The sequence below is a fragment of the Bubalus kerabau genome, chromosome 16 (assembly GCF_029407905.1).
Source record: "Bubalus kerabau isolate K-KA32 ecotype Philippines breed swamp buffalo chromosome 16, PCC_UOA_SB_1v2, whole genome shotgun sequence".
Taxonomy (NCBI): Eukaryota; Metazoa; Chordata; class Mammalia; order Artiodactyla; family Bovidae; genus Bubalus; species Bubalus kerabau.
Window position 1 is genome coordinate 69,547,031 of NC_073639.1, and position 17,434 is coordinate 69,564,464.

Below are 17,434 nucleotides of genomic sequence, written 5' to 3' on the forward strand. Positions count from 1 at the left end.
TACCCGCCGCTGTCCTTTGTCCACTTCCTTCGGTTATTCGGTGCAGGCAGGCATGGTTTATCAGCTGCTGCACAGGTAGCCCCGTTGCTTTCTCTGTCACCTCGTCTTGGCCAGGGGCCCCCCAGGGTCTGGAGTCTAGCTGTGCTGCCCTGGACTCTGTAGCCCCCTGTGACTGTCCCTGTTGACGCCACAGGGACCCTGCTTTGTCACACTGCATTGAGGCTCCCTGCTCACCCCGCTGTCACCCTTCTAGACGTGGCCCCCTTCAGGGCAGAGACGCGTGGGACTCACTGTGCATTCTGAGTGTCGTGGTGCTTGGCTTCTGGAAAGGGCACACTGCCTGTTGTGAATGAATGAGTGATTAAATGAGCAGGGGATGGATATGGAGGTGTGTATATTTCCAAGCACGTTGTGGGGAATGAAACAGCCTTGCCGCCCAACACACAGTGGAGACTGGAGTTGAGAGGGCGTGCCTCTGCAGGGCTCGGGCAAGGCCAGTGACCCCGACCTGAGTCCTAGAGAATGAGCAGAAGGCTTCCATGCGAGGAGAGTGGGAATGGCATTTACAGAATTACTCAGCAGTGAAGAAATCCTGCGTGGCTGCTGTGTGAGGTCACAGGGAAGGTGTGGTTGATGAGGTCCCCTGGGCCTCTTTGGACATGTTCCATGTGAGGTGCTGAGGAGTATGGACCGTGGGCAGGATGTGAGGCCCTTAGGGTCTTTTCATTTATTTTATTGAAATATAGTTGATTTACAATGTTGTGTTAATTTTTGCTGTATGGCAATGTGAATCAGTTATGTGTGTGTGTGTGTATATATATACACACACACACACATTCTTTTTCATATGCTTTTCCACTACGGTTTATCCCAGGATATTGAATACAGTTCCCTGTGCTATACAGTAGGACCTTGTTTATCCATCCTATATATAATAGTTGGCATCTGCTAATACCAAGCGCCAATTCTTCCCACCCCCAACACCCTCCCCCTTGGCAACCATAAGTCAGCCCTCTTGTGTCTGTGGGTCTGTTTCTGTTTGGTAGGTAAGTTCATTTGTGTCATATTTTAAATTCCACTTATACGTGGTGCCATATGGTATTTGTCTTTGTCTGACTTACTTCACTTAGTATGATAGTCTCTAGGTCCATCCATGTTTCTGCAAATGGCATTGTTTCCTTTTTATGGCTGAGTAGTATTCCATCATATGTGTGCACCACGTCTTCTTTATCCGTTCATCTGCTGATGGACGTTTAGGTTGTTTCCATGTCTTGGCTGTTGTGAGTAGTGCTGCTTTGCATTAGGATCTTTTAAATGAGATAATTCCATAAAAAATTAATCTTGGAAACCAGGAGGATGCCCTCGACCCTCCTACAGACTCTCCTTGGCTCCTGTCTTCCTATTCTCTGATGCTTATTTCACATAGAAATAAGCACCCTAATGGGATGCTTAGGATGAAGCTGCTTCTATATCATTGCTGATGCAAAAGTATTTTGAGAAACAGATAAATGGATTCTAAAATGATTATTGTAACTAATTTGAAGAAACAGTTTAGGTCACAAAGTTTTGGTAGCTTTAATTAGGTAAACTTGATTGACCCCATACATTTGTTCATCCTTCAAATTATATCTGCTCAGGTGTGACTTTTGTATATGATTTTTTCTTTTTGGTCAGTGAAATTCAGTTATTTTAGTGTCGCTTAACATCAGGTAATATATTGCAGAAGAAAGGCATCTAAAAACAGGATGTGGACTGTCAAAATATGGGAGGAGAAAACACAGAGGAATTCACATGTAGCTTAATTGGCTTGTGGTCTCCTGGATGTAGATCATCTCACGTGCTCTAGTGCTATGCAGATTATATGCAAGACTTTTTGCCCAGGATCCGGTCAACTGGGGAACTTTGGGAGGGGCTGACAGTCAGCTATACCAGATAGTTTTAAAGACTCCTCAGAGTTTAGGGGGCTGCCCAGTGGCTCAGTGGTGGAGACTCCACCTGCAGTGCAGGAGACCCGGGTTCGATCCCTGGGTGGGGAAGATCCCTGGAGAAGGAAATGGCAGCCCACTCCAGTGTTCTTGCCTGGAGAACCCCATGGACAGAAGAGTCTGGTGGGCCATAGTCCACGGGGTCTCACAGAGTTGGACACGACTGAAGCAGCTGAGCACACGCATCAGAGCCTGTATCTGGCAGAGTTTGGTGGTTTTAAATCTAGTGGTAAAGTCTTCCTTGTGTTTTGGATAATGTTGCTTCATTTCCGGTATTTAATGAACAGTTAGTGGAAAATGTTTAGTAACTACATGTGAAAGAAAGCAATTTTCTTTCAGGGGAATTGAATCTTAGTGTAACTGCTTAGTCATCTTATCTTAAAAAAAAAATTCTGCCTTTTAGGTCTCTTGATGGTCATAATTTTAACAAACTCTTATCTGGGTGGTGCTTCTAACAAATCCAGTTTGCTTGATCTTCACAACTACCTTATGTATAACCCCTTTTTTTAGGTGATGTGTTACATAGTATTTGAAATACTTGTTTAGATGCATTTTGCTTTGAACATCAGAATAGAACAGAAGTCAGCTTCACATAGAATATAGAGATTTTTAATAATGAGAGATATCTATAGCTGTCCTTTGGCCAGGAGAGAACAGGTATCTGGTCCTTAAACTACTTTAGTAGTACAAAAATTCTTTAAAATATGATATAATATTTATTGCTGGAGTGGGTTGCCATTTCCTTCTCCAGGGGATCTTCCTGACCCAGGGATTGAACCCAGGTCTTCTTCATTGCAGGCAGATTCTTTACCATCTGGGCCACTAGGGAAGCCTTTTTATTTCTATAGCAGGACTCCAATAGGTTATGATACGTAAGGCTGGTATATTACCAACAAATTGATATTAAAATAAAAAAAAAAACCCATTATGCTTCCAGTTGGGATAGTATTATACATAGTAAATATCTATGCTTTATTTTGATGAGGAGGTATTTGAAGGCCATATTTTGATATTTTTGAACTATCTCGGAACTTCCATGGGGTCCAGTGATTAAGACTCCATGCTTCCCCTGCAGGGACCTGGGTTCAACCCCTGGTCCAGGGAGCTCAGTTCCCATATGCTGTGTAGGGTGAAGCAAAAATAAGTAATAAACTTTCTGTAATGAAACTTTCAAACATCCACAAGAAAGAATCATACTAGAGAGTCCTGTTAGTCACCTCATCAGCATAAACTCAAGTATGGATGAAAAGGACTCCTAATGAATAAGACATTCTTATCACTTAGGGAATTCCACAGGCTTTAGGAGCTCTGTGCCAAGAACCAGGAGAGAGACCAGCTGTGTGTGTGTGTGTGTGATTTTATTTATTTTGGGCTTCTCTCTAGTTGTAGAGAGCGGAGGCTGCTCTCTAGCTGCAGTGCGCGGGTCTCTCACTGTGGTGGCTTCTCCTGTTGCAGAGCACAGGCTTTAGGGCGCGGAGACTCGGTACTTGCAGCTCGCTGGCCCTAGAGCACAGGCGCAGTAGTTGGGCACACGGGCTTTTGCTCAGCAGCATGTGGAATCTTCCTGGATCAGGGATCAGACCCATATCTCCTGCATTGGCCGGCGGATTCTTGACCACTGAGCCACCAGGGAAGCCCCAGATACATTTTTTGGGGGGTGGGGGGCTATGTATATCATCTCTAGAAGTTTGCTCCTGCCGCTTTGTGATCAAACAGTATGTACTCTTCTTATTTTTTTAGGTTGTGGCTCCTGGCTCCTTATACTCAGAATAACTATTTTGAGATCCATGTATGTTATATCAATAATTTATTCCTTTCTATTGTTGAATATTCTTTCACAATATGGATATCCACTCATACTTATTCATCTGTTGGTGGCATTGGGTTTCCAGTGTTTGATCATCACAAGTAACGCTGCCAAGAATGTTCATGTACAAGTCTGTTTATGGATGTATGCTTTCATTTCTCTGCGATAAATATCTAGGAGTGGAATTGATGGGTTGGCTATATAGTGGTTTGTGTTTTAACTTATGAAGAAACTGCCCAGTTATTTTCTTTTTCCCTTCTCACTAGTTGTGTATGAGAATTAGTTATTCCACATCTTTGCCAACATGCGGTATGGTCAGTCTTTTCTAATTTTAGCTGGTCTAATAGGTGTGTAGTAACATTTCTCTGTGATTTTAGTTTGCCTTTTCCTAATGACTAACACTGTTGAGAATCTCTTCATATGCTTACTTGCCATCCACTTATCTTCTTTGGTGAAGTGTCTGTATACATCATTTACCCATTTTTTAAAATTAGGTTGTTTGTTTTGTTATTCTTGAGCTTTGAAAAGCCTTTATATATGCTGAATACAATTCCTCAATCAGAATATGATTTGCCAGCATTTTCTCTGCCTATGCTTTGTCTTTTAATTTTCTCCAGTGTCTTTTGAAGAGCAGAATTAAAATTTCTGTTTTTGAAGCAAAATTCAGTAACAGAAAGATATCCGGTAATCTCCAAATATCTGGAAATGAGTCAACTCAGTTATAAATAACTCATAGTTCAAGGAAGAAATACCAAGAGAAATTAGACAATAATTTGAGTTGAATGAAAATGAAAACAGACTATATTAGTGTCTGTGAGATACAGTTAAGTCAGTGCATAGAGAAAATTTTATAATTTAAATGGTTATATTAGAAATGTTTAAATTAATTGATCTGACTTTTTAAGAAGTTGGAAAAATATCAATTTAATCCCATAGTAAATTATAAGCATTTAAATGACAGAGTGGAAATCAATAAATATAAAAAGTGTAAATAATAGAAGAAAATGAATGAAACAAAAACTGAAGATCAGTATGAATGATACACGTCTAGTTAGCATGATCAAAGGAAAACAAAAAGAATATACAGTTTAACAGTATAAAGAATGACTGAAGAGCTTCTACAGACATTAGAAGGATAATTAGAAGAAAAAAAAGAGGGCTTTCCTGGTGGTTCAGTGGCTAAGACTCTGAGCTCCCGGTGCAGAGGGCCCAGGTTCAGTCCCTGGTCGGAGAACTCGATCCCATGTGCTGCAGCTAGGAGTTCACATGCCTCATCTAAAGGTCCCGCCTGCAGCAACTGAAACAAAACCAAAGAAAGAACAACAAATAAATAAGGTCAGATATTAGTAATTTGACAATTTGGGTGAATGGGACAAGTTCTTTAAAAGATAAAAGTTACCAACACAAGAATAAATAGAAAATATGTATGGCCCTATATCTGTGAAAGAAATGAAATTTGTAATTTAAAACCTTCCAAAAAGAAAATTCCAAGCTCAGATGGCTTCACTGATGAGTTCTGTCAAACATTTGAAGAATTAATTCTGTCTTATACCAGCTTTTTCAGAACAATTAAATAAAAAAGAATAATTCCCATCTAATTTTATGAATCATACTATCTTGATTCCAAAACCAAAGAAAGTATTATAGGAAAAAGAATAAGACTTCTACACTGAAAGGTATGAAATAGTGCTAAGAGAAATTAAAGAAGCTTACATAAATGGAAAAATATATTTATGTATAGTACACTTAATGTTCTTTAGATTAATTTCTCTAAAATTGATCTATAAATTCAACAAAATCCCCATCAGAGTCTCAGTAGGCTTTTTCTGGGAAGAAATTTCCATGTTGACTTATAAAATTTAAATGCAGTGAACCCAGGATAGCCAAAAAACAAACAAAAATAAAACCAAAGGCAGTAAAACAAAGTTAGAACACTTAGATAACTAAACTTCCTGATATTGACTGATGTTTTAAAACTAAAGCAATCAAGATAAGGTGGCATTTTTGTGAAGAACAGACATATAGATCAATGTAACACAATAATCCAAAGATAGACCAACACATATTTCGTGTTGAATCAACAAAGATGCCAAGAAAACTCAGTAGAGAAAGGATAGGTTTTTCAACAGATGATACCAGAACAATTACGTATTAGAAGGAGAAGAAGAACCTTGGTTCTTACCTTGCATTGTACACAGAAATAACATGAAATGGATATTACACCTAAACATAAAATCTAAACTTTAAAATTTCTGAGGGAGAATAGATTAAATGCTTCCTGACCTTGGGATGTGAGAGATTTCTTAGCACAGAGCATCTACCGAAGAATTAATCCTACACCTAGTTCAGAATATGGTTCCATAATGTCTCTCATAATGTTTCATAATGTTCAATATAATTCACCATATGACCAACAGTTTCACTTCTAGATATTTACCCATGAAAAATGAAAACACATGCCCATGAGACAACTTGTACACAAATGTTTAAAGCAGTTTTATTTATAATAGCCCCAAACTGGAAACAGCCCAAACGTCTATCAACAGATGGACAGATAAACAAATGGTAGAATATTCGTCCAATAACATACTTCTTGGCAATAAGAAGGAACTAAAAACTTATGCACACAGCAATACAGATGAAGCTTGTTTATGCTGAGGGAAAGAAACCAAAACCAAAGACAACATAGTGCATTATTTTATCTATAGAGAATTCTAGAACTATAGCAAATTGTCTTTATTAAACAGGAAGGAGGAGATCAATAGGTGCTCAGATCCTAGAACTTGGGGAGATAGATTGCAAAAGAGCATTTTTTGAAAAATATAAATATTTGATATCTTGATTAGGACAGTATTATATGTGAAAAACTCATTTAACGGTACACTTAAACATGCATTTAATTACCTCAGTTTGTTTCAAAAAGCAAAAGAAAGGGTGGTGGGGGGAAATGATGCCAAACTGTTGCCCATCAGTAGATGACAGAGATTTAATTTCTGCTTTTTCTATTTGGATGATAGCTTTGGAGGTTCACTTATTGAATAATTGCTCCTTTCTCCATTTTTCTGCCTTGCCACTTTAGTTACATATCAAAGTTCCACTCCTGTGCGGCTCAGTTTGTGTGATTTCTGTTCCATTTCATTGGTCAGTTTGTTATCCTGTCTTGACTATTTTAGCTTCATAATGGGCCTTTTTATCATCATTCTCTTTCTTCAGAAATGTCCTGGCTATTTTTGAGCCTGTTTTTTTGCATGCATTTTATAAAAAGCTTATCTGTTTCCGTGTTCTATGGAAAATCCTGTTGGAATATTGACAGGAGTTATATTGATTTTGTAGATGAATCTGATTAGAATTTTTGCAATATTAAATCTTTCTGTTCCTTACCATGCTGTATCTTTCTGCTTATTAAAAACTTCTTTACTGTCTCTCAATACAATTTTGTAATTTTTCCTGTAACATTCCTGCACATATTTTGAAAGATTTATTTCAAGACATTCGATGTTTCCTACTCTGGTGTAAGTGAAATCTTCTTTCTAATTATATTTTCTTGTGGTTTATACTTGCTGTGTAGTAGTGTGATTTTTTAATATTAATATATCCAGGGAACATTGGCTTTTTCTTTAGAAAGAATCTCATCGATAGGTTAGCAGAATTTGTCTTGTGTGTGTGCATGCACATCTTTATTATTTTTGGAAAGTGGTGGTGTTGAGGGAGAACTTCCCCAAATTCCTTATATTATTTTTTTAATTAAGTAGGGAAGATCTGGAGAAAGAAAAGGCAACCCACTCCAGGAACCTTGCCTGGGAAATCCCATGGACAGAGGAGCCTGGTGGGCTATAGTCCATGAGGTGACAAAGGAGTCGGACATGATGTAATGACTAGACAACAACAAACTTTACCTGTAAGGCTGGCCCTGGGCTGCAGGAGAGGGTACTAGCCAGAGGTGTGAGCTTTAAGTTTGGTCAGCTGTTCATGTGGTTGTGGGTGTCAGTAACAGGCGTCTTTTGTCAAGCCAATATCCTTTTGAGGGGAGCATATTTTTTTATTGAGGTATAACTGACAAAATTATATATGTTTAAAGTGTACAATGAATACCAGAATAGAGTTAATCAAGCCAGTGCCCTCGAATGAAAACATCCATATATTTTCCATTCTAGGGATGGAGGCTGGCATTGTTAAAAACATGTCACTCTTCTCTTCTAGTATCCGGAGCGTGATGCAGAAGTATCTTGAGGAGAGACACGAAATCACCTTTGACAAGATTTTTAATCAGAGAATAGGTAAGTCTGGCTGTTCACTTGGCAGACAGTTCACTCTAATCGTGGTTCTACAGTAAAGTGTAAACACCCCTCCCCACCCCCGCCTATGCTGTCATATGTGTTATAGCTCAAGCTGGGGGTGAAGGAAATGGCATGTAATTAATAAGATCCTAAGTGATTACTTACGTCCCTAGTAATGTCTCTTGTGAGTAAGCTACTGGGAAACAGATGAGTTTGGGTGTAGGTTTTAAGGCAGTGTGGAAGATTCCCCTGGTCCAAGGATTGGGTTCTTGATGCCCAGAGAGAAATCTTCTGTTCAGATCTGTGCCTGAGGTCCTCATCCTCTCTCACTGACCTTGTACTCTCCATGATCACAGGTGTCGGCATGTGTCTTCATCACCCTCACCCCGCTGTGTGCTTGGCTCTCTGCTTCCAAAGTGTGTGGTCGGCTTACTGGGTCAGTTCTCAAGGGTTCGTGGGTTTTGTTTGTCACTCACTCTTGTCAGTTCCGCCTCAGTCTCCCTTATTCCTATGGCTCTATTTGGAACCTCTGCTTAGCAGGTCACCAGGACTGCTCCTCTTATGTACGCAGAGTTCATGGACCTGTTGCCCACTGGCTGATGCCCTCGACCCATACAGATGTGTGGTTCTGTAGGGGTGCTCTGTGGTCCCCAGCAGTTAGTGCCCTGGAGAAGCTGGGACCAGACAGGAATTGCTTTAGTGGGAATTTCAAGGCCCATGAAGAAATGAGATCCTTTATTCCCACCTGCCTTCTGAAAGACTGGCAGCTTGTTTAAAGGTGCCTGTCGGCTAGGTTAGAGGAGTGCTATCAACTATGTATTTTTGTTTTACATTCCCCGAAATCAGTTCCCCCCCATCCAGAAATTTCCTGAACAATCTTTTGTTCTCAATGATAGAATTCATCTTTGGCCTGTCAGCCGGCTCTGTTGTTAACTTGCTCTATTGTTAACTTACAGTGATGTAATAAACAGATTATGCTCGAGTTTTCACAAAAAAATCAGTGTAGCTGAATGTAAGAGACCAGGCATCTGTCCTCCTCTCTTTGCATCTTGTTTGCCTCCCACAGCTGTTCAGAGGAGCTTTGCAGGGAAACTGTGTCTTAGTTTTTAAATTAACGTAATACTAGAGGAAATTATTAAAATTCCAAGAAATTATAGTCTTTCTGAAGTTTCCTGGAACCCTGCTTCTTCGAGTGTTTCTGCTCCCGTGATGTGCAGATCCAGGCTGAGTGGTCCCTTCGAGACTGAATATACTGATAGTCCTGGGTCATCCTTCTGTGTACAGGTCAGGAGGCGAGACTCGGGCTGATGAAGCGACTTGTTCTGATCTTACATTCTGATAATTCTCTGAAGGTTCCATGACTATAAAATGTACTGTAGAAGGTCACCCGGTAAGAATTGGATAGATTTATTTTTATTTTTATTTTTTAGAAAAAGTTACAGTGATCTCCTTTATTCAAGTAAAGCAGAAACTGGTATGGAAAGTCTGGATTTTTGTGAACCACTGTCTGTCACAAAGTGACCACCTATGAAGAGGAACTAAAAAGCCTCCTGAAGAGGGTGAAAGAGGAGAGTGAAAAAGCTGGCTTAAAACTCAACAGTCAAAAAACTAAGATCATGACATCCTATCACTTCATGGCAAATAGATGAGGAAAATGTGGAAAGAGTGTCAGATTTCATTTTCTTGGGCTCCAGAATCACTGCAGACAGAGACTGCAGCCACGAAGTTACAAGACACTTGTTTCTTGGAAGAATAGCTATGACAAACCTAGACAGTGTATTAAAAAGTGGAGACATCACTTTGCCATCAAAAGTCTGTAGTGTCAAAGCTATGGTTTTTCCAGTGGTCATGTGTGGATGTGAGAGCTGGACTTAAAGAAGGCTGAGTGCCAAAGAATTGTTGCTTTCAAACTGTGGTGCTGGAGAAGACTCTTGAGAGTCCCTTGGACAGCAAGGAGATCCAACCAGTCAGTCCTAAAGGAAATCAGTCCTGGGTGTTCATTGGAAAGACTGATACTGAAGCTGAAGCTCCAATACTTTGGCCACCTGATGTGAAGAGCCAGCTCATTGGAAAAGACCCTGATGCTGGGAAAGATTGAGGGCAGGAGGAGAAGGGGGCAATAGAGGATGGGATGGTTGGATGGCATCACTGACTCAGTGAGTGTAGGTTTGAACAAACTCTGGGAGATAGTGAAGGACAGGGAAGCCTGGCGTGCTGCAATCCATATGGGGTCACAAAGAGTTGGACACGACTTAGCGACTGAACAACACGAAGGCTATAGATTTGCCTTCTGTAATGACCCGCTCAATACAGCAGTCAAAAGGCAGGTGGCGTGCTTTGAAGGAGCTGATCAGGAGTGGCCCGTCTGCTCTGAGGATGACATAGGGGAACCCTTGGCCACACGGAAGGTTTCACCTTGAGCATAGGGGTTTGGTGGGGGGACAGATTTAGCTTTCATCTCATCCTCCACTGCTTCTTCTCATCGCTTTCATGGTGTTTGGTTAACTGCCATCTGTACGAATCCTCTCCTTTGCTTCTGATTTTGTACCAAAAAGCAGAAAATTAAACTATCCTGATGACCAGAGAAAGAAACTCCATATCTTTGGGAGAAAAGGGGAAAAAAGAAATTCTTTAATGGTGACTTAAAATTTTTCAAATGTTTTACAGCTCTGTTGAGGTACATTTGATACAGTATATTTCCCCTATCCAGTCCAGTAGGTTTTGGTGTATTCACAGAGTTGTGTGACCATCAGCACAGTCTCATCGGGGAGCATTTTCAGTACCCCAAAAAGAAACTGCATCGGGACTGTCCAGGTGGTCCAGGGGTTAAGACTCTGCTTCCAGTGCCTCCAGTGCAGGGTGCAAGGGTTTGATCTCTGGTCGGGGGACCAAGGTCCCACCTGCTGCGAGTCCTGGCCAAAAGATCAATCAATCAATAAAACAAAATAAAATAGCTCCCTTCCCCCGCCCCCCGGCCAAAGGCGGAGGGGGAAGAAGCTGCACCCGTGAGCAGTCCCTCCCTCTCCACTCTCCCCGTGCCCCTAACCCCTAAGCACCACTCATCTAATTCCTGCCTCTGTGGATCTGGCCGTGTTGTACTCGCCGCACCGACAGCATCCTGTAACGTGGCCTTTTGCATCTGGCGTCTCTCAGCGCGATGTTTTCAGGGTTCATCCATGTTGTTGCGTGTGTATCGGCACTGCCTTCTTTTCTTCTTCCCCATAATATTCCCCTGCTCCACCGAGCCACATTTCCTTCATCCACTCATCTGCCAGTTGTTTCCAGTTTTGGCTCTTAGGAATAACACCGCTAGGAGAGGAAGCTTTTTTTTTTTTTTTTTTTTTCAATTTTTGTCTTCAGCTAAGACAGCAAATTAGAAAAGTAGAAGTGAAGTCGCTCAGTCGTGTCCGACTCTTTGCAAGCCTACAAGGCTCCTCTGTCCATGGAATTTTCCAGGCAAGAGTACTGGAGTGGGTTGCCATTTCCTTCTCCATGGGCTCTTCCCGACCCAGGGATCGAACCTGGGTCTCCCGCATTGCAGGCAGACGTTTTACCATCTGAGCCACCAGGGAAGCCCCTAAGACAGCAAAAGGGATGATTTATTGTACACATGTTACATTCAGCCACAACTGAGAAGAGAGCTAGTCTAGAATATCATGTGGGTTCAGGGCAAAGGACCAAAAGAGGGACCTCCTTGATAACGAGCAAGATGGGTCTCTCAGAGGTGGTGGAGCTGATCAAATGGCCATAGACCCACCGAGACAAGTTTGCGATGGTAGGCGTGCAGTTCAGCAGTTTGTACCAGCATCCCTGGCCTCTGGCTTCCCTTGTTTCTCCTTCTGTGGCCTCCATGGTATACCAGTTTCCTTGGACCTCTACCTCATCTTTCTTCTTCTGCTCTTCAGTCTACGCATTCTCTTCTTCCTCCACTTCAAAAGATGGCCCTAAGGCCAAGAGAGGAAGGTGTTTTTCTACGTGTAATTTGAGCAAGTGGTTTCGGGTTACTAAGATGCCCTGGGGATTGTGACAGGCTTGCCCTCCCCTGCAGCTCTAGTTTCCAGTCTCTGAAATGCATCAAGGTCTCTTTATTCCTTTGTCATTTCTGCCCCTCTCTCCCTCCTGTAACTGCTTTTGCATCTCTCATCCACCAGCCCCCTCATCAAAAGTGCGAGGCCCAGAGCTGTCTTTTCCATGGTTGTGATTAAACCCTCACCTGAAGCTGGCTCCAGGAGCCTTTGATCTGAGCCCCTAATGGCATTAACTCCAGACTCACAGATTCTCCTCCCCAGTAGCTTCGCCAGGCACTGGTGGTCTGTGGCTTTTATCTCAATTAAGTTATTAAAAAAAACGAAACATGGTTCAGATAAAGAACTCCTCCTTCCCTTCCTCCCGACTCCTGAGCCGGGAGCCTGGCTTTTCGGGGAGAAGCCAGGTTTAAGCTTGGTGGGGGTGGGGATGGGGAAGAGGACAAGTAAACGTGCAGACACAGATCTGTAATTACATGTGGACAGAGCTCTGTATTTAACGTGTCTGGTTCTTCCCTGCTCCATGGCGCTCTCATTTTCTGGCTGGTGTGAGGGATGGGGCGAGTGGAAAGTGGACCGAGATTGCAGTCGCTTTGAGTCTCCTGGTCTCTGTCTTCCTTTTCTGCCTTCCCCATCTCTTCCCTCTGCCCCTCTCCATGACTCTCTCCGTGTCTCCACCTTGTTGCTTTTCTGTGCTCCCCTTGTTTCCCTTTCACCCACGATCCCCCTCTGCTCTCATCTCTCTTTCCAAGCCTGCCAGCACCCCCATGTTGGCTGGCAGTTGACACACAGTTTGGGGGACCGTCCCCCAACGTGGGCTGTAGCCGACATGCCAAAATGCTTTGTGAAACAAAAAAAATATGTAGAAATCTTCCATTTACTTGGCTTCTGAGGCTTTTCTGGGTGGCAAGTGATTGGCAGGCCTATTGGCTATACCCAGACTGGTTGTCATTTCAGCCGTTTGCCTAGCTATAAAAGTGGGCATACGGATGGCACCCACTTCATTGGGCCTTGTGAAGATCCAGCAGAGAATGGATGCAAAGCCCTGAACATGGTGATTGTTCTTCACAGGTGTTCAGTGAATGAAATCTCTTAGTATGAAAAGTTTTAGTCTTGGGTAAAACTGGACCAGAGTAGTGATCCCCCATTCTTATATACCAGGCTTCCCTGGTGGTTCAGATGGTAAAGAATCCGCCTGCAATGTGGGGGACCTGGGTTTTGTCCCTGGGTTGGGAAGATTCCCTGGAGGAGGGTATGGCAACCCACTCCAGCATTCTGGCCTGGAAAATCCCCTTGGACAGAGGAGCCTGGCAGGCTGCAGTCCATGGGGCCATAAAGAGTCGGACACAACTGAGCGACTAAGCACAGCACATTCTTATACACCACTGAAACTCAATATGTTTTCAACATTTTGTGTACCTGCTTTGTCCATCTCCTCTTTTTTTGGTTGCTGGAAAATTTTAAGGCATTTAGCAAACCCCTCATAACATTTTAGCCCTATGTGAATCTCTAGAATATCTGAATATTTTCTTATACAACTTTAATACCTTTATTCCAACCAATGAAAATGATGATTCTTACTGTAATACTGAGTCTATATTCAGGTTTTTCTGATTAACTTTAAAATGTCCTTTTACTCTTGGTTTTTTGAATCAGGATCCATATATTGTTCTTGTAATGTAATTGGTAATAACATCCTGCTAATCTAGAATGGTCCCCCACCCACAGGTAATTGACATTTTAAAGAAACCAGGACAGTTGTACTGTAGAGTGTTCCACATTCTGGATTTTTCTGCTTGCTCTCTCATGGTGTCATTTCAACAAATCGCACTTCTGCTTCCTGAATTTCCCGTGAACTGAAAGCCAGCTCCAGCAGCTGCGCGAGCGTGTCAGGTTCAGACTCTGCAGCGGGAGGCGTGTGACACGTAGGTGCCCCTCTGCCGTCACTTCTCCACAGTGGCTCCGGTGCGGTCAGCCCTCGGGTTCCTCGCTTAGCTGTCACCCACCATTCGCTTCATTTTCACTGATGGTCTCTGCCCAAATCGATTACTATATTAGGAAGTAACAAAGTGGTGAGCTTGCTAATCGCGCCATTCCTTCCGTGTTTACTGCCTTTATTCATCAACCCAAGCTATTTATTTGCCTGTAGAGATAGTCGGGTATGGTTGGCAGATTTCTAAGATGTCTCCCATGACTTTTGCCTCCGGTGTTACTCCCAAGGGTAACCTGCTGAAAGAGGTTTTGCAAATACAGTTAAGGCTATGTTCTAGGTGGGCTGAATCCACTCACACCAGCCTTTTAAAAGCAGAGAATGTCCTCAGGCTGGCAGCAGAAGAGGAAGCCAGAGAGACTGACATGAGAAAGACTGGATACTCCCTTGCTGACTTTGCAGGTTGAAGGACCCCATGAAAAGGATTGTAACTGTTGTCTATGGCAGACAGCAGGGAAACAGTCTTACAGCCATCGGAACTGCATTCTGCCAACAACCTGAATGAGTTTGGAAGCCAATGCCTCCCCAGAGCCTCTAGATAAGAACCCAGGTTGTCAGCACCTTGATTCTGGCCTTATGAGCCCCTAAGCAGAAAGGCAAAGCTAGTGGTGAAGAACCTGCCTGCCAATGCAGGAGATGTAAAAGATGCATGTTTGGTCCCTAGGTTGGGAAGATCCCCTGAGGAGGGCAGGGCAAACCCACTCCAGTGTTCTTGCCTGGCGAATCCCATCAACAGAGCAGTCTGGCGGGCTGCTGTCCATTGGGTCACAATGAGTTGGACATGACTGAAGGGACTTACCGCTTACGTAAGCAGAAAAGCCAGAGGAGCCAGCCAGGACTTCTCATCTCCAGAACCAGGAGCTGTTTATTAGTGGCACTTTTAAGCCACTGAGTTTGTGAATGTTTGTTACACAGCAGTAGAAAGTAATAGAGCGGGGGACTTCCCTGATGATCCAGTGGTTTTAGACTGCATGCTTCCACCTCAGGGGGTGCAGGTTTGATTTCCTGGTCAGGGAACTAAGATTCCACATGCTGCTTGGCCAAAATTAAAAAAAAAAAAAAATAAAGCAGTAACCTTAAAAAAAAAAAGCTAATAGAGCAGGATAAATGCTTAGTTCTGTTTTTAATTGCCAGCTTCCCAAATAAAAAAGGTTAAGTGACAGTTGTCTTTATTTTTCTAATGGTTACATAGCAATCAACCATCTTCAGTTCAGTTTCAGTTCAGTCGCTCAGTCATGTCCGACTCTTTGCGACCCCATGAATCACAGCACGCCAGGCCTCCCTGTCCATCACCAACTCCCGGAGTTCACTCAGACTCACGTCCATCGAGTCAGTGATGCCATCCAGCCATCTCATCCTCTGTCGTCCCCTTCTCCTCCTGCCCCCAATCCCTCCCAGCATCAGAGTCTTTCCCAATGAGTCAACTCTTTGCATGAGGTGGCCAAAGTACTGGAGTTTCAGCTCCAAAGACATCCCAGGGCTGATCTCCTTCAGAATGGACTGGTTGGATCTCTTTGCAGTCCAAGGGACTCTCAAGAGTCTTCTCCAACACCACAGTTCAAAAGCATCAATTCCTCAGCGCTCAGCCTTCTTCACAGTCTAACTCTCACATCCATACATGACCACAGGAAAAACAATAGCCTTGACTAGACAAACCTTTGTTGGCAAAGTAATGTCTTTACTTTTGAATGTGCTATCTAGGTTGGTCATAACTTTCCTTCCAAGGAGTAAGCGTCTTTTAATTTCATGGCTGCAGTCACCATCTGCAGTGATTTTGGAGCCCAGAAAAATAAAGTCTGACACTGTTTCCACTGTTTCCCCATCTATTTCCCATGAAGTGGTGGGACTGGATGCCATGATCTTTGTTTTCTGAATGTTGAGCTTTAAGCCAACTTTTTCACTCTCCACTTTCACTTTCATCAAGAGGCTTTTTAGTTCCTCTTCACTTTCTGCCATAAGGGTGGTGTCATCTGCATATCTGAGATTATTGCTATTTCTCCCGGCAATCTTGATTCCAGCTTGTGTTTCTTCCAGTCCAGCATTTCTCATGATGTACTCTGCATATAAGTTAAATAAGCAGGGTGACAATATACAGCCTTGATGTACTCCTTTTCTAATGGGCATCAATTAAATTGATTCCTAATTTGCTGTCAGTAAAACTTAGATACTGACAAGTGTCCTTGGTTTGGCTCATTGAAAGAATGATTTTAAAGGGATACTGGTTATCCAGTAGATATGGTTAAGATGATTTTGCTATTGTTTTCTTATGTGATCAACTGGAATAATAATTTCATCATATGCAAGTGCGACATATTCAGTTCAGTTCAGTTCAGTTGCTCAGTCGTGTCCTACTCTTTGCAACCCCATGGACTGCAGCACACCAGGCCTTCCTGTCCAGTACCAACTTCCGCAGTTTATAACAAACTCATGTCCTTTGAGTCAGTGATGCCATCCAACCACCTCATCCTCTGTCGTTCCCTTCTCCTCCTACCTTCAGTCTTTCCCAGCATCAGGGTCTTTTCAAAAGAGTCAGTTCTTCTCATCAGGTGGCCAAAGTTTTGGAGTTTCAGCTTCAGCATCAGTCCTTCCAATGAATCTTCAGGATTGATTTCCTTTAGGATGGACTGGTTGGATCTCCTTGCAGTCCAAGAGACTCTCAAGAGTCTTCTCCAACACCACAGTTCAAAAGCATCAATTCTTCGGCACTCAGCTTTCTTTATAGTCCAACTCTCACATCCATACATGACCACAGGAAAAACCATAGCTTTGACTAGACAAACCTTTGTTGGCAAAGTAATGTCTCTGCTTTTCAATATGCTATCTAGGTTGGTCATAACTTTCCTTCCAAGGAGTAAGCGTATCCTAATTTCATGGCTGTAGTCACCATCTACAGTGATTTTGGAGCCCCAAGAAATAAAGTCTGCCACTGTTTCCACTGTTTCTCCATCTATTTGCCATGAAGTGATGGAACCAGATGCCATGATCTTTGTTTTCAAAATGTTGAATTTAAGCCAACTTTTTCACTCTCCACTTTCACTTTCATCAAGAGGCTCTTTAGTTCTTGTTCACTTTCTGCCATAAGTGTGGTGTCATCTACATATCTGAGGTTTATTGATATTTCTCCCGGCAGTCTTAATTTCAGCATGTGCTTCCTCCAGCCCAGCATTTCTTATGATTACTCTGCATATAAGTTAAACAAGCAGGGTGACAATATACAGCCTTGACGTACTCCTTTCCCTATTTGGAACCAGTCTGTTGTTCCACGTCCAGTTCTAATTGTTGCTTCCAGACCCGCATACAGATTTCTCAGGAGGCAGGTCAGGTGGTCTGGTATTCCCATCTTTTTAAGA

At 42.6% G+C, this 17,434-nt stretch overlaps 1 protein-coding gene across 5 annotated transcripts in view; it reads left to right on the forward strand.

Annotated features, from left to right (window-relative positions):
* GRK3 (G protein-coupled receptor kinase 3) overlaps positions 1-17,434 on the forward strand; it is a 126,046-nt gene that overhangs the window by 21,841 nt on the left and 86,771 nt on the right. For all 5 annotated transcript variants that reach the window (XM_055551066.1, XM_055551063.1, XM_055551065.1 and 2 more), the window contains exon 2: positions 7,993-8,069. In XM_055551066.1, coding sequence (XP_055407041.1) covers positions 8,006-8,069 — 64 coding nt within the window. In that variant the 5' untranslated portion in view covers positions 7,993-8,005. The remainder of the gene's footprint in view (positions 1-7,992; positions 8,070-17,434) is intronic.